Source organism: Pollicipes pollicipes, unplaced genomic scaffold (genome assembly GCF_011947565.3).
Source record: "Pollicipes pollicipes isolate AB1234 unplaced genomic scaffold, Ppol_2.1 Scaffold_2555;HRSCAF=2994_pilon_pilon_pilon, whole genome shotgun sequence".
In the NCBI taxonomy this organism is placed as follows: Eukaryota; Metazoa; Arthropoda; class Thecostraca; order Pollicipedomorpha; family Pollicipedidae; genus Pollicipes; species Pollicipes pollicipes.
In genome coordinates this window covers 5,590,803-5,610,007 of record NW_023596136.1, presented here as the reverse complement: position 1 = coordinate 5,610,007, position 19,205 = coordinate 5,590,803, and the positions used below count along the sequence as shown (strand labels likewise).

Here is a 19,205-nt window from a genome sequence, read left to right as displayed (position 1 = left end):
ACTTCAACCTGTATTTCGTGAGTTCATGAAGTAAATGCAAGAGATAAGAAGGCAATTATATGATTTCTCACTTTTTAAATTGTTTCAAATGATGGATAACATTTTGGTTTTGTTGACAGATGAGAGTGTATTTTCCATCACGAGATATTTCCGGAAAGGGAAATATTTCGACAGCTTCCATATCGGCGCTCGGGGATGTCTTGAAAGCATGGCGGCGGCGATGAGTGACGGCATTGAAATTAAATTCGCTCAAAAACTTGCTGGCAATGAAAAAGAAGGAAGAGATCGAGCTTTGAAAAAGCTTAAGAAATGGATAAATCTCAAATCTGATCCGGGGTCAGAAGATAGTGGTAAGTTCGCAACTTCGGCGGGCCAGTGCTCAACATGCACTTGTAAGGCACACCAGTGGCCCAGACGTACAAACATCGTTATCAGCGTATTAGTATTTGGAAGAAAAGGATGAAATATGTTTCAACCATAAGAAGGATCATTATGAAAATTTTGCATGATTGATGCAACGAATTTTGGTTCGAAATCATAGATTGTGACACAAATCTAATTGTCAGATATTACCTCCAGGATGAGGGTCCAGCTAGTCTGCGAAAAGTGGCAGACCAGTCAACAAGATGTTTGGGGAAGGCCCTACACTGCCCTAAATGGGGTAGCCAGATTCCCTGCTTGTGGCTTGGGCCAACAATCAGATGACAGGTCTCCAGGATTTTCTCATGAATCCAATTCGGGCACGGACAACCTGTTAGTCCCTGTGCTGTTAAACAGCAGCCAAAATCACACTAATTTACTATCCAATATTTGGATTTGATCATTGCTTTATGAAATGCAGAGTTGATCTTGGATAGTTTGTGTGCAAAAAGGTGTTAAGCATTTTGCGATATGAATGGTTAAACCTGGTGGGTTTGGAGTACCCATGCTAACTTCTGGCTTGCCTGGTATGGCATTGTTTGCTGCTAGGTTACCTGTCCATCATCAACTGCAGGGGCTGGAGCAAGCAAAAGGCTTTGTGCTCATAGAATGGTGATGTGAGTGCTTCAACTATCAGTGTATCTCTGCCTGCAGGGGCTGTGCAATCATCTGCAAGGCAGACTGGGGTAGATAATATGACAGAGATTATGATAACCATGATGCAGTTGACACAGATGTGGTGCATGTGTGTTTGTCTGTGTAGATTAACACTCCTGTTTTTATTGCATTGCTGCATTTTGCAGCTCTGGTCAACCTTTGCCTTGGTGTGGTACCCACCCCAAGATACCATGAGCTGCCCTTCTATAATGTGTGCTACCTTGACTAAGGAATTGCTATACCCAAATTTCTAAAATCTGCCCCAAATTTAAATTTTGCCACAACCCTGCCCCAACAAGATCTTGTCAGAATCTGCAGTGTTTTGCAGACTGGGTCTTTGATGTGAAATTTTGTATATGAGCTGGCTGGACATTTCTCATGTAAAACTGTATGGATGCCAACAAATGTGTGAATGTCATTGTATTGTAGATGAAACAGGCCAGCTGCCAGATTGCAAAATGAGGCAGTTGGCTTGATGAAGAACACCACTAGGCACTATCAGTTAAATATGAACACCACAGTCTGTGCAAATAGTTTCCATATGTCAAAATAAGCTCACTGATTAGGCAATATGATGTTGGACTCCAGCACCCACTAGGCTAGTAGGCTGTTATAGCCCTTGGCTATGTCTGCAGACATTGCAGCTGGCCATCTGTGGCCTGCTACACAGATTGCCATCTGTGACCTGCTGTATGCATTGTCATCTGCAGTCTGCTGCACACATTGTCATCTGCAGTCTGCTGCGCACATTGCCATCTGTGGCCTGCTGCACACATTGCCATCTGTGGCTCAGCACACAGATGTCAAGTAGGTGTTGTGTGGGGTGGATGGATTCTTGTGGGCTGGTTTCGGCGGATGAGAGGTGCATGTTAGCGGGAAGATATGGAGGCCACGGTGTTGTGGTGGGCAGGGCAAACTCAGCTGCCCTCAGCACAGGTTAAGCCCTGTCAAGTTATGCTGGGTAACACCTAAACAGTAGGTTCAAGAGGAACATCAGGACAATAAGTATTTTGTCCACATTCAAGGTTCTCAAACAGTTTTAGCACTGAGGCATGACATCTTGTGATCATAATTCACAAATATTGTGAATATACATTGATTTTGATTGAATGCAGAGGTAACTGAGGTGGTCAAATCACAGCAGCAAATTGGATTTTGGAGGAAAAGGTGTTTCCAAACAATTGATGCAGAAATATAGGGTTTCATGGTTGAAATATACTCTTGTGTGATTCTGTTTATAACCAGTTCCTCTCAGTTACCAGGAAAATGGAATGGTTTTCAACTGGGATGGGCCTAAGCAACATGTAATGTGGGTACTTGTAGCATCAAACCGTGTGGATGGCAGAAGTGGGTTAGATGTTTTAAGTAAATATATGACAGTCATACACAACATGCAAGTGCCTCTGTTGCTATTGTCTATCATATTGTCTTTGATCTGGGAAACATTTTTTTGGCTGGCAAGCTGTCCATGCCATTGAGATTCTGGATGTTATAGCTTTTTGTTGCACTGGATGAAGCTTGATGCGATTTTCATCAAAGGGCGAATCCAGCTGAAATGTGCGAATTACCTAAGGGCACGTGGATCACGTCGTCGGGCAATTCTATATGGCTCCAGCAATGCTGCAGAGGTCATATGAGCACTCAGGGCCACGGCGCAACTGGAGCTCGAACCCGAGTACCCATGTGGGAGCTGGGTGTGCCTGACCACCTGGCCATTATGACCCCTGATCGGGAAGTTTTTGCGCTTACACCCGGCCGCAAAGCCCAATCAGCAAGAATCACCTAGAATGCCCCAGTTATTCTGTTTCGTAATGAAATACGTCGCTAGAATGTGGTTATCGAAAACATATCGCGGAGGCATTATTTTGTGACATCCCTGGGGGCTCAGCACGTTTTAAGGTCGCCTTTTTCCATACATCACCGTAGCTGTAATATTATTTGTACAACTTTAGGGGGCCGGCGGTCCCTGAGCATTCAGGTCGGCAACCATGACAGTACGCACTCTTCCAGTGCTTCAACAAACATGGAGAAGACAGTAATAGAAAGGGGGAGGAGGGGGTCGGTGTCGTGTTCGGCCATGTCAAATCAGCCATTTGTTTGTGGTGTCGCGGGAGAGAGGACGTTGGTGAGAACTTATTTGGTTCGATTTGGCAGAGTAAGCTGTTGGCAGTCAGTCATGTATGCCCGTTCCGTTTTTGTCGTGCCACAACCGATACGAGTGAGAAGTAGTCGATAAGTGAAGTGGTCATTTTTGGCATCCAGAGAAGTAGGTGCGGGAAAATTGGCTAGCCAGACACTATGTTTTCGTGGAAGAATCACAGACCTGGCGGTCGTCAGCGCGACTAGGGCCTGGCTGGACTTTTCTGCCGGCCGGAATGATCTCTCACCCACTCACCCAAACATCAGCACAGGGGATGTGCGCCTTAAAGAGCACGTGGTTGTGGTGGTTGAGCCCGTTGGAGAATATATTGGACACTCCGCCCCACAGGCCATTTCACCCCACAGGGTACCTAACCCCACAGAACGCTCCCCCCATGGGTCACTCAACCCCACAGGCACTCCACCCTGCAGGACACTCCACCCTGCAGGACACTCCACCCCCACAGGCCACTCCACCCCTCAGGACACTCCACCCCACAGGACACCACCCCACAGGACACTTCGCCCCAAGGACACTCCACCCCACAGGACACCACCCCACAGGACACTCCACCCCACAGGACGCTCCACCCCACAGGACACTTAACCCCAAGGACACTCCACCCCACAGGACACTTCGCCCCAAGGACACTCCACCCCACAGGACACCACCCCACAGGACACTCCACCCCACAGGACACTCCACCCCACAGGACACCACCCCACAGGACACTCCACCCCACAGGACACTCCATCCCACAGGACACTTAACCCCAAGGACACTCCACCCCACAGGGTACTTCACCCCCACAGAACGCTCCCCCCCCCCCCCCCCCCACAGGTCACTCCACCGCACGGGACACTCCACCCAGCAGGTCACTTGGATTCATATGATTTATATACGCACGAGAGGCACATGGATTTATATACGCATGCCTGCAGCGGAGAAGGCTCGTGTCCATACAGTCAGCAAAGCAGAACTTCGCGTTTTCGTGTGACCAGCAGCGCGGGTGGAAGCAGACGTTTAGGGGAGGAGCATGCGTTTGCGGCAGCGAGTGATTATTACTACTCCCGACTTGGGCACTCCCGCCCTATGTCTGGTGCATGCAAGCCGATCGCCCCGCCACTTCTGAGGCTTGGCATCGCCCGTCATGCGCGAGGCTATGCTCGTACGGTGGCCGATAGTGGAATTTGTGCATCATGTGTGACGCCTGGAGCCGTTTGATATGGTGCCCTGTTATGTTTTGTCGCTGTGGAACTGTTGTACGCAGGCACTTGGGTCGGACTATTTTCTCAATATTATCCGTTTTTTACAGTAAGTTTTACACCAACTGATCCGTTTCGAGTTCATCACAAAGCACACACTGCATGTCTTATTTCATTGAAAAATGGAGGGACTGTGCTTTATACCAGCAGGTGTCAGCATCGGCGAGAGCGTGATGTGTATCGGCCGGTGTAGGCAGGGTTTTTAATATTTCGGAGGCAGTTTTTGAGAAGCTTGATCTGATGTTAATTCACTCCAAGTGATCGCCGTCTGACCATGCTCTGCAACCGACGACACACCACATTTGAATATGTTTTGTTTTTGTATTACAATGATCATGTCCCCATATCAATGCTCGTCACGTCTAGTTTTCATGCTACGACAAATTCCGGAGCCTGAGGAGCCCCATTGTCTCCACCGAGTTAAGGGTATGATGTCACCTGCCAGTCCTTGGCCAGACGCTCGCATCTGCAACGGTAAAGGCGTACAACTGACGCCGGCGCATCTGATGGCAGCCTTCAGCGAATTGGAGCTGTTGAAGCTATGGAAGGGCCTGTTCTACTGCATGTGGATGTCGGACAAGCCGCTGGTGCAAGAGGAACTGGCAGAGGAGCTGAGCCAGCTGGTGCACCTGTTCCCCCACGGCCAGGACGCCGTCACCTTCTGCAGTACCTTCTTCACCACCATGGCGCGCGAGTGGCACAGTATCGATGCCATCAGGCGGGACAAGTTCATGATGGTTAGTGTCGGCTCCGGGTGCGTGTTCCGGTTGATGTGTTCGGAGTTAACGTGTACTTTTCCAGAAACATTTGTCGTGCCACATGCAAGGCTGTACACAGATTTCCACGCGGTGAGGCAAGGTCTTCGTAGAATGGATGCATATACGTCGGACTCGGCTTACCCTGGGAAAACGCGTCGTCTTGGTCGGATAGTTCAAAGTTGGGTTATCATTTCAAGCGTACATGATCCGACCACATGAACATCTCCAGCCGTACCCCAGCGTTTGTGCATGCTGGTAAAACTCCGCCGCGCGCCGCTGCGTTGCCGAGCTTGTGAGCCGATCGAGCCGTCCCCTGCGGCACAGCAGCCACATCCCCCTGCGGCACAGCAGCCACAGCGGCACAGCGGCGGTGTGCCGGGGTGGATCCCCCTGCGGCACAGCAGCCACAGCGCGGCTCTCGGTGTGACCCTGCCCCGCCCCTCCCCTCCCTGCAGCTGGTGCGGCGCGTGCTGCGCCAGAGCCTGGCGCTGGCGGCGAGCGCCGGCTGGAGCGGCCCGCTGACCGAGCGGCTGCTGGCCGTGTACGCCGTCGCCTTCGCCTGTCCCGAGGACAAGGCGCGCCTGCCGCTCGGCCTGCAGCTGCACCTGGTCGAGATCTGCCTGGAGGAGGTGGCTAAGGTGGCTGGCGGACGCCTGGCGCCCCAGCAGCTCGCGCCGTTCCTCCGGCCGTTCGTGGAGGTGAGCGGCTCGGGTGTCGGCGGCACCGGCTCCGTTCAGCCACCGGCCCGGCCGCCTGCAACGGGCGGCAGCCTGCAGTCTATTTGTTAAGACACTGCTTTGGGATATTTTGTGCTTTGTGGGCGTGGAGTTGCAAAGTGTCAAACCGGCTTTTCGATGGGAAATAAAAGCGTGTTGTAGTGTTTCAGGAGCTCACGGACTCGTGACATTAGCCATGACGAGACAAAAGATCCCTGCACCACGCTACGCTACCTGACCCGCGCTGGCTGGCGCTCAGTGCCACCAATGCCACGTGATGCCGGGCTGGCCTGAGTGGCGGGCGTCCTTGTGTGACCGCCCAGACTCTGCGTTGCTCCCTGTTAACCTCGGTGACATCCGCTGGGTTCGCTGGCAAGCCTCGTCTGACGCGGGGCGGCGTCGCTCCCCGCAGGTGCTGAAGGTGAGCAGGGACCGCGTGCTGCGCACCACCGTCACCAACAGCATCTTCTACCACCTGATGCGGCAGAGTGACGTCGGTATTGCGCATGAGGCCCAGATCAGCAGGGCGGCGGCCGGCCTGGACAGCGACGACGACGAAGAGGAGGCGAGCGAAGAGGTGGGCTGTCGCCGGCACGGCTGCTCGAGCGGCGCGCGGAATGCGTCTAGTGTGGCTGTCTAGTCCGATCGAGCTGGGACCTGGTGTGCGCTCTACATTCGGTGCTCAGTTTGCTGACGATAGACGTAGCCTTGCTAGTGGGATTGGAGGTTTTCTGGAAGAATCCGAGGTCTTTGACGTCACCTGTCACGGTTAATTTGGTTGCTGACATGGCCGAAACAATTTGGCGGTGGACAGATGGCCGGTACCGAAGCAAAGCGCATGGCTCGTCGTGATACAACCGTTGAGTGGTGCAGCGACCGGCGCCCGGTGGCGGTGCCGTCTGTGACCGTCCCCGCCCCGCCGTCCGGCAGTCGGACTCGGCCCCGGACGCCTCGGCCGGCGGGCCACTGGACCCGCGCGCCGGCGGCGTGGACGTCATGCTGCCGCAGCTGGACGTGGACTACGCCCGCCTGGCCGACGATCTGGTGGCGGCCGGCGCCGAGCCGACTGTCCGCCAGGCCAGCCGCACTGCCCTCTACCGGCTAGCGCAGCAGTGAGTACTCGGTGGATGATCTATGCACTAGCTGGCGTACATTAGCGCCTGACCCTTTACCGGCTGGCATAGAAGGCAGGGTTTGGTGGACGGCAGATCCCGGCCCACTGCTGGCTGACGTGGCCTTAAGACTGTTAATCTCACCTCAAATATGCCAGCGGAATATTTGTATTGTGACGTTTTCTTAAGGGCGTGTTTATCTCAATCAATAATAATAGGGGCATGTTTGTAACTAGTAATGCCCTGTCTCTGTTAAGCGTACCATACGTGATTTGTCGTTAACCAGTCGCCTCTGACGAATGCCATAGCAACGCTGCGTTCACTGCGCCGTAGCGCGGCCGTCGCCTGACCGCTGTGCTGCTGTCGCCTGACCGCTGCGCTCACTGCGCCGTAGCACTGCTGTTGCCTGACCGCTGTGCTGCTGCCGCCTGACCCTGCGCTCACTGCGCCGTAGCGCTGCCGCCGCCTAACCGCTGCGCTGCTGTCGCTAGACCGCTGCGCTCGCTGTGTCGTAGTGCTGCTGTTGCCTGACCGTGGCCGGCCGTTTGGCGCAGGTTCCGTGACCTGAGCGAGGGCGAGTACCCGCTGGCGCTGCGGCTGCCGGATCAGGTGGACTCGGACTCGGACATCAGCGACGAGGACATCCAGGCGGCGGTGCAGCGCCTCCAGGCGAGTGGCGGTACCGCCGCTGGGGCGGGGTGCCGCTGGTTCTGTAGACGGTGTGGCAGCTGACCCTGGCTGCTATACATGGGTGTTCGTGTATATGGGGAGAACTGGGCCTCTAGTTGGGGCCGCTGTTCTGGACTCTCGGGTGCGCTGATGACGTCAGTTTTGGCGAGGTGTGTTGTGCAAGTGGCTAAAGAGCTTGACGCTGACTGGTCGCTCATTTCCAGACAACGAAAGCTCGTCTGAACAGGGACAGTCGCCGAAACAAGCGACTCCTGAACGGCGACGGCGACAACGAAGACGAGCCGGAGCCGAAAAAGAAGAAGAAAAAGCTGAAGCACCAGGTGCTGACGAACGGTGTGATTGATACGGGCGAGGCGCTGCTGGCCGAGGCCGGCGCAGCGGAGACAGAGGAAGCGCCGGCCGCGGGGGCGGCGCCAGAGCCGCCGCGCGGAGGGCGCCTTACGCTGAAGGAGCGGCGGCGCCGGAAGCTCATGGAAAAGAAACAGGCCGAGCTGGACAAGCTGGAGAGGAAGAGGAAAAAGCGTGAGAAGATGGCGAAGCTGAACGGTACGGCGTCGGCGCTCGAAAATAGTCATTCCATGCAGAATGGTGAGATGGGAGATGGAAAACATAGCAAAAGTAAGGGTAGGAAGACGGCTTCAGGAACGGGGGTGGATGCAGTGGTTCAAGAAGGGCGTTTCGCACCTGAAGAAGTGCAGAATAGTACTAATTTTAGCCACGTGACAAAGGAGTCAGACAAGCAACCGTCTTCAAAAATATCCAATGTACAAACAGGAAAAGGCGTTTTTAGCTTAGAACAGGTGACTCCAGGCAAGAAGAAAGCTTCGAAGACGAAATCGGCGGAGGGGGACAGCCCTTCGCCCCGCGCTGCAGCAAACCGGTCCGTCGCCGAGGTCGAAGCGGCGCCGACTCCCCGACAGAAGAAGTCTAAGAACAAGAAGTCGGCGGCGGTGAACGGTGAGGTCGTTGTCGATATGGAAACCACACCCCGAGGGAAGAAAGCCAAGAAGCTGCCACCAGCAGATAGCTGGGTAACTAACGACATCGAAAAGACCCCGCGGCAGAAAAAAGCCCAGAAGCAGTCGCTACCAGAGAGCGAGACCACTACCGACGCTGAAGCGACGCCGCCATCCAAGCGCAAGAAGTCCAAGGCGAAGAAGGGCTCGCCCACGAGCGCGGCCTCGCCCGAGCCCGGTGTGGGCGCCGGCCGCGGGCCGAGCAGCGCCACCGTGGCGACGCCTGGTGACCAGCAGTCGGGCTCGACGCTGGACTGGAGCCTGGCGGCGGCGGACGACTGGGGCGACGCGCCCGTCCAGGACGCGGCGCAGGCGCAGTTCGCCCGCTTCGTCGCCTCCAAGCCCGTGCCGGCCTTCGTCAAGCTGCGATCGTCCAAGGGCGCGGCAAAGGGCGGCCAGGGCCAGGTAAGGCGGACCAGCGTTGCATGAGGGTGATGCGGGGTAGGGTGGAATGGCATCGCCGGGCTCCGAACGGGACTCCTTTGGACGTGTCTGTGATATCAGTTTGGATGATTGCAGAAAGCGTTGCGTTGGTTTCTCAACCGAAGTATGAGTGTATGGCCGTCAAAGGCCTATTGCTGGCATAGCCTATTATTACTAGACTAAATGTATAGCCTGTAAGGCGCACTGCGGGCATAGCGAGTAACGCCGTAACAGACCGGCAGTCCTCAATAGTCATCACGGACACGATGCCGTAACGTGAGCTAACGTGGCTGGGCACCGTTGGGAATCCATGCCAATGGGTTTAATTGGTGCGTTTCAGCTTTCATACAAGTTTAGCAGGCAGTCGTTCACTGATGTAGCGCATGTCCTGAATGCGAAAAAAAACACTGCTAGCAATTTATTTGGCTATGGGTCTGGTGGGACCTGGCGATTTCAGGCAAAGAAATCGAAGACTGAAGTTTCTGCTGGTTTATTGACTAACCAATGTGTATCGGCACGCCACACAGCAGATACACGCCGACGTTGTTGATTCGCTTCAGTGAACTGGAATATCCGGCGTTTTTGTCTCCGTGCCATAATCCCCCGGTGTAGGGCGCAGTGCCCGAGGCCTTTTCCGGAACAGGTCACATGACCCGTCTCCGCCGATTGTTGGTACACCTATAGGTCGGACGATAACGTGATCTCTCGTGATCTGCTAGAGGTACATTCACCTTTGCGGTACAGTTGTTTGGCGCGATTGCCGGGGATCCGGCGTCAGTCCATACAAGCCCCTCAAAGCGGGCGGACCCATTATTTACGCATGAGGGCATAAAGCCGGCTGGACACATCGGTACACACTTCTGCGAGTACCGTCAGCGTTCTTTCCGTCAAAATGTCGCGACGTGCCGTTGCAGCGCGGGGGTGTCTGGGCCTGGAGAACGATTCCCCGCATATTTGACATCTTCGCCATGTGAAAATTGCGCGTTTCCCGCGGCAACCAAATGAAAAGCCTAAGGTTTGTTCAGCTTCCAGTGATGCAAGATACCCACGCTCGATCATAGAATGAAGGCAAATTCTGTAAAATTGGTACAGCCCGGCTCTTAAAGCATTGCGTTTGCTAGAAATTGCGTACGGCTGCGAGCAGTGGTTGTAAAAATATAAGCGTCGAGCGCCGAGCCGTGCCCCTCAAGGTGAGATTCCTCACTGTCCAATTTGGACTTGCGCGGACCGCGGTCTCGCGCATGATTAGTGGAAGCTGACCCCGCGCAGGACTGCATTGCTGGGATTGAGTTGTGTAGCGAGATCCATAGGCGATTGGCGGGTGTTGGAGCAGCGTTCGGCGACTCGGTTGTCAGTTGCTTTAGCTGCGGTGATCTTTCACAGGCGTTACCAGCTTCTCCATCCACGCCAGGCGTCAAGAAGGTGAAGATTAATCTCTCCGAAAACAAGTCCCAGGGTAAGTTTATGGAGCCTCATTGGTGCCGTTGGCAACGAAATGAACTCCATGTGATTAGACTTAGGTTCAAAATCCTCGCGTTGCGTAAATACGGACGGGCCCAGAAAAGCTATCTCCGATTTGTGCTAATATTTGTTTTTCCGTCTTAGTTTGATCAAAATGTCATTTGAGATGTCATCAAAGGAATGTTTGGAGTGGCTAGTTTCGCATCTGACCGCTGATTTGTAGCGCCGTAAGTCGTGCATACCTTCTGATACTGTAGTCGACGAGTGGCAGGCCCTTGTCGCACCCCGTGTTCTGGGACCATTACACCCCGTGTTTTAGGACCATTACACCCTGTGTTTTGGGACCACTTTGCGCATGTCACGCGCAAAGGGCGACTGAAACTTAGATGTACATCGAGGTGGCCAAAGAAAATGCTGGGCATTCTGAAATTAAAGCAAGCATGCAGCGAGGCAAATAGGATTATCAGCCATATGGGACACCACTTCTCACAGCCCGGAGCGTCCCGGGAGTGGTCCGCGGGCGAGACGGCACAGAGAAGCGGGCGCTGGGACCGAAGTGACCTCCCACTGTCCACACCCGAGGCCACCGGACCACCATTCGAGGAAAAACGATGACGCAGAGTCACCCCCTCCTCCGAGCTGAAGAAAGTTTGCAGACAGTGCGAAGACAATTCTAACATCGGCGTGTCAGCATGTGCTCATCCCCTGCTCCCGGCTTACACACACTTGCTCTCAGAGAAGCAGGATCGTCCCAAGCAGCCCTCTGCCGACAGGGGACTGGTATCAAGTCGTGAGAACCGCACGGTCAGATTGGGACGCACGCGCGTAAATTTTTTTTTTAGTACCTTTGTTTTTAAGAGCGCAGGTTACAGAAATGAAATCGAAGGATGTTTTCCATTTTGCTGCTTCACAGTGCTGCTGCATAGTGCTGCAAAGTGTCCAAGTTTGTTGAATCAGACGTGGTGTTAAAGACGTATTGGCACGTTACACAGCGTTTGGAGCATGTGCTTAACCGGGTTTCTCACTCTACAATATCGTTCTGAAATGTCTGGCACAAGGTTAAAACTTGAATGAAAATTTGAAACAACAACGGATGATTGATGAACAACGAACACTTTGTAAGCTATTCTGGAGTTTTAGATCATGATGAGTGTTTTCGCCATGCGTCCCAAAAACCGGAGGTGTTGGGTCATACTCTGATCCGCCTGTGCAGGCGTGGCAAAGACCATGACGATGGCATACGTTTAAGGATAATGTGACAGTGCCCCTTGATGACGCGTTTGTCTTGACCCCCACGGTCTGCTAGCGCGAAACACAGGAGGTACGACGATGCTGTTGTGCCAGAATGCCAGACCAAGCCTCACATATTTCTTGCCTATCGCGTTGGAACTTTTGCGGTTGTCTGTTCCACGTAACGGTGAGGACACTTGCACATGCAACGACGCATTGCTGGTCATTACAACCGCGCCGCGTCGGACGAGACAGCGGTCTTCGTACATTCAACGACCTCAATAATTTCTAAAACTTCCCGGGCGAATGAGGTCTTGTCGCGGAAGTGTTCTATGCATAGCTGTTGTTTGGTTTTGTTCCAAGTGTGGGCTGACTCGGTGACGACATTCCTGCACTGCTCGCGGTCTGAACGCCTGGATCGGTGGCGGCGGCGTCATCGAAGCCTCGGTGCTTACTGTCGCCGCCCGTCGGCAGGTTTCAAGGAGCACCTGATCACGGTCCGCAACTCGCCGCAAGTGCCGCACAACCCGGACAGGCGGCCAGCCAAGGGCCTGCTGAAGGTGGCCACGCCCGGTGCGGCGACCGGCGCCGGCGACGGTGGCCGCGCCAGGCCCGGCGCGCGCCGCCGCAGCCACGCCGCCGACTTCTTCAACCTGTGAGCGGTCGGCCGGCGGTGGGCCCGTGCCCGTGACGCGTGCGGCGGCCGGCCGGCCGCGACCGCGATCGTCCCGGAGGCGCGGCTGGTGCTGCGGCGCCGGTGCGCCCCTTTTGAGGGTGGTTTGGAGCGTTTGACTGGGTCAGAGCGGGTAGCGGGTTTTGAGGCGCTCCCAAGAGTGCTTTGTTCTGTGCCGGCCGTCGTGCATGTTTTGGAAGATTTGTGATTCCAAGCGACAATAGAAGGCACCGATGCAAATGCTGTGTGTCATGCCCTCGACGCCGGTTGATTCGGAAGAAACTCAGCCCCATGAACCCACTTCAGCCAGCTTCACTGGAGACCGGCCGGGCCAACCAGCAGCCAAGGCTCAGCCATGCAGTTTTATTGCTTTATATGTACGGCATACACGACTGGACACGGTGGTCGATATTTACAGCGCTTTACACTGGTATCACAGCTTGGTCGGCGTTCTGTGAGCGCCAGCCGGCGGGGAGGCGCGCGCGCGCGTAGCTGTCCGTCACTAGGCCGGCCGTCGGATACCCTGATCTCTGTCTGGCGGGCGAGCCGACCGCAGGACCCTGTTTGGTTCACGCGTAAGGTAACACAATCCCTGAACGCCTTTGGCATTGAAGCGGTCGCGTCGAGACAGGGGCCGGATTGGCACGGAACGGCGCCGGCCGGCGCCCGGGCTCCTCTCCGCGAGGCCGCGCTGGCGTCAGGTACAGCCCGCCGGTAGCGGACGGGCGGCGGGCGGCGCGGACTCGCCCCGCGCCGAGTTCTGCGTCCGCGCCCCGCCCGCTGCGCGAGTCCGTGCGCGCGCGTCACACCGCTATCACTGGCCGCGTCCGCGCGCCGGCGCTCTGTCCATGGCACAAACTGGGTCGTCCGGAGGGGACGGGGGCCGGGCGGCGCGCCGAGGTCACGTGACGGCCGGGTGGCCCGCCTCGTCGGCGGGGCCCAGCCCGGCCGAGCCGCAGCCGTCGTCTGGGGAGCGGCGGAGGCGAGGTCAGGCGGCAGCGAACGGTACGTTATACACTGGTCATCAAGAGCTGGACGAGGTGCCCACGACTGCTGACCAACGCCAGTATGAGCACACGCTTCCGCGCGCTTTGATGATTTGTTCAGTTGCGTTACGAAAGTAAACCGATGTCTGCTACTAGATCTCGCGTCCAGGCGCTTCGGGTTAAGGACAGCCGCGTTTTCTCACAGCGTGCCTGACACATAAAATGACAGTCTCGAGTAGGCCGGGACCAGAGGAAGCAGCCATACGAAGCGTTTGCAGTTGCTTCCCAGTATCCAATCCCAATCACAGACGTCTGGCGGGGCTCCATTCGAAATTTGGGTTTGAGTTTCGTCCCACGAGCACATGCTTCATAGGTTTATCGCCCGTGACCGGCTGCCAGTCGTCACCTTGTGACGTGTCGTCCCCCGATTGGTCCGTGAGTCTGGCGTCCACGATGGCCTTGGCCTCCATCTGGCCGAGGATTGGCTGCAGGATGCGGCGGCGCGCGTTGATGAACCAATTGTTGACCTGCACCAGGCTGAGTCGCGTGGCCGCCGATAGGTGGTGCTTCTCAGCTTCGCTCGGGTATGGGTGCTGCCGAAAGTAGACGAGCGGCGTTAGGCGGGACGGGCTATCGGTGATTGCAGCACCTCCGAGCTGTTTTGACAGGTGCCATCATCAGGTGCGCGGCATCCAACAGTCGTAATGTCGCAAGACATGCTTATTGTTGATGCGTACTCACCATTTCACATTGCAACATAATCGGTGACCTTCGGGGAAGACGGCTCCTCACAAGAGTAGTGCGGAGACGTGAATAACGCAAAAGGGAATAATTTAACTGGAATTTAGTTTGTAGTTAATAATAACCCGGACGTATCTTCGCAGCGCATCGTTTCTTCAGTTATCTTGTGCTGCAACCGCTTGAGGTGTGCGAACTGGAGACAATCTTTCAGCCCGCCGACCCTACAATTTCTGGCCCGCGAGAACCCGTTGGGCTTGGGCTGGGGTATGAGCCGGACGAGGCGGGCCTTTGCGGGTCAAAAATTGTAGCAAACAAAATGATGTATTTTTGCTTTTCCCTGAGTTTTAAAATAATCTCAAAACCAGAGTATACGGAAAACCCATAGAATACATGACGCACCAGAAAACCGGGTTCCACAAATTCAACAGCTCTAGGCAACCATCTCACCGAAAAATCAAAAATATCGACTCAAATTCCCAAGACTATAGCCTGATTTCATTGAGCAGCAGTTGGGTGAGTCCTTTATATAACTACAGCTGCACACTGCGCTTGACTGTTGGCTGTCAATGAAGCATTTGTTTAGGATCGTGAATCGCGCTCTCCAGGCTTTGTGTGCTGTAAGAGTTCTTGAAAATGATTTCCATAACTTTTGGTTGTTTCCATGGATTTTTTTTGATGCTACAATTTTACATGGTTTTTGATGGCATCGCCAATCTGCTTTCCTTGCTTTGAATGCCGTATCACTGAAGCGGCGCGGAGATTGCTGTCGGTTGGACCACGGATTGTGGTGTGAGGGAATTTTGAATTAGTCCAAAGCGAGCATGTGGTTTTTTATGTGGCGTGGTCACGTGCCGTGTCCACTTAAGGACAACAAACGTCAAATTGGAGGCTGGCTGTGATTGTTCAGTGAGAAATATGACACGTTGGCAGTTGTGATGCAGTGAAATGAGGACTGAGCTTACGTTCATGTAATGAGCTGACGCTTGCCATGACGTGAAACATCCAGCATCTGATTGCTGCTCTTTGAGTAACACCATTGGTATAAGTCAAATAATGCATGCATTAAATGAGATGAACTTGCTATTTTATGGACCCTTAATGCATTAGTCCAAAATTAAGGTGAAATGATGCAACGCATGTTGCAATAAATTAGTACTTACAGATAAATGGTGGATCAGCATATCAGCATGGCAGGCTTTTGCAGGCTGGATGATTAGCTAGGTGGCGCGGGCTAGACTGTGGGCTGATATTTTGGGAAAAAGTTGCACCTCTATCGCGGGCCTACCGTCTTCCCTAGACTGGCCTTCGCCCCCATCCACGTCGCAGCTCGAGTCTGCGTGACTGGTCTGTTTCGAGCCGGGATCAGCACGGCCGGCACTCGGCGTGCTGACACGGAGCACTCACGGCCATGTGCTGGAACAGCCATGACTTGAGGACGTCCGTCGAGTGTTTGGGGAGCACGCCGCGCTTCTGCTTCCTGCCGCCAGGGTCGCTGTCGTCGTCGGTGCTCGGCGAGGACGGAGATCTGATGCCTGTGGCCCGACAGAACCACCAGTTGCCGGGGTTGCGCGCGAACTTGAATCTCACTCGTCCAGACCCAATCGAATCATTCATTTTGTACACATCCGCGAGGCTCTTATTGCGTTGACAGAATCCCGTTTCGCAAAGTAAGATGAATACAAACGTAACGCGAATGTGACTGCAGTTATTAAACAAATGGCGGAAAAACAGCGAGACCCAAGCTGCATGGCGTAGCTGATGAACGATACTGTACTGGCGTAAAGGCAAAGCATACTAAAGACGCTGTAGAGGCGTAGAGGCGAAGCATCGCGAAAGATACTGTAGACGCACAGAGGCGGGGTCTGACGAAAGATACTGTAGACGCACAGAGGCGGCGTATGATGAAAGATACTGTAGAGGCGCAGAGGCGGGCCCACATGCCGAAGCCGCCGTACCGTGCCACACGTGCGCACAGAAGCCAAGCATTGGTCTGCGCCACGTACCCGTGCAGCCGGGCAGACCGGGCGAGACAGCAGCGGCGGGCGGCCGGCGCGCCGACCCCGTCTCCTCCGGCGACCCAGTTTGTGCGCGACCCAAGACTAGAACCTGCCCCCTATCGCGGACTGCCTGAAACAGTACGAGTGAACAGGATCTGGACTGCGGCGGTCGGCCGCTGCACGGGCCGCCACTGGGGCGGCCAGCACGGGTGCCGTCGCTGCGGACAGGCAAGCATACAGCACGGCGGGCCACAGCAGCGGCGTCCGCGCCGCGGCACACGCCTTAATGTCATCAGAAAATGCTGACGAGCAAACCGGTCACAACGGAGCATGGCTATACAGACGGCGGGACACCGCACAGTCAAACACAACAGGGCACGAGCGACCGGCGGTGACGGGGCGGTGTTCCGCAGGGCGTCACCGCCGGCAGGTCACACGGCGGGGGGAGGGACTGGGAACTCGCACGGCTCGGTAATCATGGCTGCACACGGCTGCCGGCCGCGCCCCCGTCCGTGCACCTCCACCTAACGCGCGCTGGCTCATTTCACCCTGACAATGTCATCAGGCGTAATGGTGGCGGCGGCGCAATGCCGTCATTAGCCGCACAATGCGCCCCACTCCAAACTGCAAATTTACATGTTCTGCCCGACAAAGCAACACCTCCCCGCCGGAGTGGATCAAAGGAGCACGTAATGGCACGCTGCCATGATGGCGCGCGTTAAAACAGGAGGCGCGCGCGCGCGCGGCGGCGCGGCGCGATCGGCGCCGGCACGGCAGGGGCTCGTTTGGCCGCGCCGCCGCCGCCGCCGCCGCCGGCAGCGGTGACGGTGCACGGCGTTGCAGGGCGGTGCGATCGCGCGGTCGATGGCCGGCGCTGTTTTTGTTTTGGTTGCACTCGGCGGCCGTGTTGACTCGGGTGATGGCGCGCAGCCGGCCGGCGTCGAGGCGCCGCCGGTCCGCCGGACGCCCGCCGCCGACCAGCTGACCGAGGGGCGGACGGGCGGGACCGACGCCGAGGCGGCGCCCGCCCGCCCGCCTGTGGTTTACTTAGTGTCTCATGTCCGCCCGCGCTCTGACTGCCCCGTCGAGTGGCGCCTCATCGCCGCGCCGAGTGATCCGTCACGTGACGAGGAAATGGACGATCACGCTGGGCCGGTAAGAAAACACCAAACACATCCACACAAGGCTGTTTTTCTCGCCCACGCGGCAAACGGATGTGCAGTCTAGGCGGCCGTCTTCAGATGAAAACCCTCGCTTGTAAATCCCTTGTCAGCAATAACCGGACGTAAGTAAAGCTCGCTGTCTGTTATGTCGCACAGATCGATGGCAATTTGTCAGAGCATGTTATGTTAGTCCTATAGCGTTTCTGAATTGGAAATACATTGAAAAAGTAAGGGACGGGCAACATTGAGTGCTCAAGACCCGACAGGTCTGGACAAATTACAAACTTTTTCAGAAACGTCAGAATTCAACCAAAGTCCATCACAGAAAAATGCACTTTGCATAGTGCATCATAACCCCCGGTATTCAGAACGTTAAGTGACCAATTTATTTCGCACACGCCGATGTCCACTACTCATACACGTTAACCACATTTGGCGTAGTACATCTAGGCCCGTGAGCACACATTGCAGCGCAAGCGCTCTGCACATGCGAGGTTGTACCATAACGACCGCCACGTATCATGACCGTGAGCGTATCAGCCAGATCGGGCGGAGAAGCACCATTCAACGAAGGACTACCCTCGTTACCAGAGCTTTTCATCCTTTCCCCATATCGAACCTCCCAACACAAAACGCGAGCCTGAATCAGTAAATTTCCCCACGACGTATAGTCATGGTTTCGCGAATTATTGGAGCCGTGTTTACCGAGGCGGCCCTGCACAAGCCTTGCTCATGGCCGGTGTAAATCGCCCGTTGCATGCAACTAATTGCCCCCTCCGAGCTCCCGCGGTCCTAAATGCCGGCGGCCGCTATTGGACACACACCGCCGCAGAATCAGGACATAAAAGGAACTTTATCGTTTTATTTCCCGGAAAGTAATGCATGTGCTATACGCCCCGAGCATTTTATAGCATGCTGTGGAAAGAAAGAGCGCCGGCGCGGGGCACCTTTGCCCCATCCGGCGAGCGACCATGGGCGCAATAGGTTTAATTGGGTGCAGTTTTAGCAACGGCCGGAGCCAGGCCCGCAGCTTTTAGCACATGCAAACGCTCGCTGCCCTCACTCACCCTAGAACGGGCCGCGAGTCAAACACCGGCGGCCGCGGCTGGGTACCGGGCAGGGAGCGGTCCGTGACAGGACGGTCGGCAGGGAGGGAGTGATCCGTGACGGGACGGCCGGTCAGGGAGTGGTCCCTGACAGGGCGGCCGTCGGGGAGTGGTCCGAGACAGGGCGGTCGTCACGGAGTGGTCCGTGACAGGGCGGTCGTCAGGGAGTGGTCCGTGACAGGACAGCCGTCAAGGAGCGGCCCGTGATAGGGCCGCCGACAGGGAGTGATGTGACAAAACGGCCGTCAGGGAGTGATCCGTGACAGGATGGCCGTCAGGGAGCGGTCCACGACATGACGACTGGGTGCCGAATAGATAGTGGTCCGTGACAGGGCGACCGGCATGGAGGGAGTGGTCCGTGACAGGGCGACCGGCAGGGAGGGAGTGGTCCGTGACATGGCGACCAGCAAGGAGTGGTCCGCGACAGGGCGACCGTCAGGGAGGGAGTGGTTTGTGACGGGGCGGTCGGCAGGGGGTGGATCGGGAAGGGTCCAGCTGGGCCAGCCGCCAATGACAGCGGCTCAGGCAAGCGGCAGCCGGGTCTGGACGAGTCCGCTAAGAAGGAGTGGTCAGTGACCGAGTGCCGGGGAGCGAGAGGCCGCTGGCGCGCTCCGACGAGGTAGCTGCTCAGCAGCGGTCTTTTCGAAGGGG

The 19,205-nt window shown here is 55.7% G+C and overlaps 2 protein-coding genes across 2 annotated transcripts in view; one reads left to right on the top strand and one right to left on the bottom strand.

The window, feature by feature from the left end:
• The first annotated feature begins 196 nt into the window (after positions 1-196).
• On the top strand, positions 197-12,790 carry LOC119108754 (ribosomal RNA processing protein 1 homolog A). The gene is made up of 9 exons (XM_037232364.1): positions 197-350; positions 4,996-5,219; positions 5,696-5,938; positions 6,369-6,533; positions 6,887-7,068; positions 7,623-7,737; positions 7,962-9,179; positions 10,581-10,653; positions 12,363-12,790. Exons 1-9 carry the CDS (start codon positions 209-211, stop codon positions 12,545-12,547), a joined length of 2,547 nt encoding a protein of 848 aa, XP_037088259.1. The 5' UTR covers positions 197-208; the 3' UTR covers positions 12,548-12,790.
• Positions 12,791-12,891: 101 nt separating this feature from the next.
• The window catches only part of LOC119106644 (homeobox protein PKNOX2), a 37,831-nt gene continuing 31,517 nt past the window's right edge, over positions 12,892-19,205 (bottom strand). Inside the window, exons 5-8 of the mRNA XM_037230159.1 lie at positions 16,292-16,415; positions 15,693-15,820; positions 13,954-14,140; positions 12,892-13,527 (exon numbers count right to left, since the gene is read on the bottom strand). Of these exons, the coding sequence (XP_037086054.1) occupies positions 13,463-13,527; positions 13,954-14,140; positions 15,693-15,820; positions 16,292-16,415 (504 nt within the window). The 3' untranslated portion in view covers positions 12,892-13,462. The remainder of the gene's footprint in view (positions 13,528-13,953; positions 14,141-15,692; positions 15,821-16,291; positions 16,416-19,205) is intronic.

Excerpts from the sequence above, each read along its gene's own strand:
- LOC119108754 (XM_037232364.1), top strand. The coding sequence starts at position 209 with ATGGCGGCGGCGATGAGTGACGGCATTGAAATTAAATTCGCTCAAAAA. Across the intron at positions 7,069-7,622 it reads CTCTACCGGCTAGCGCAGCA|GTTCCGTGACCTGAGCGAGG; the intron begins GTGAGTACTCGG and ends CGTTTGGCGCAG. Across the intron at positions 9,180-10,580 it reads CAAAGGGCGGCCAGGGCCAG|GCGTTACCAGCTTCTCCATC; the intron begins GTAAGGCGGACC and ends GATCTTTCACAG.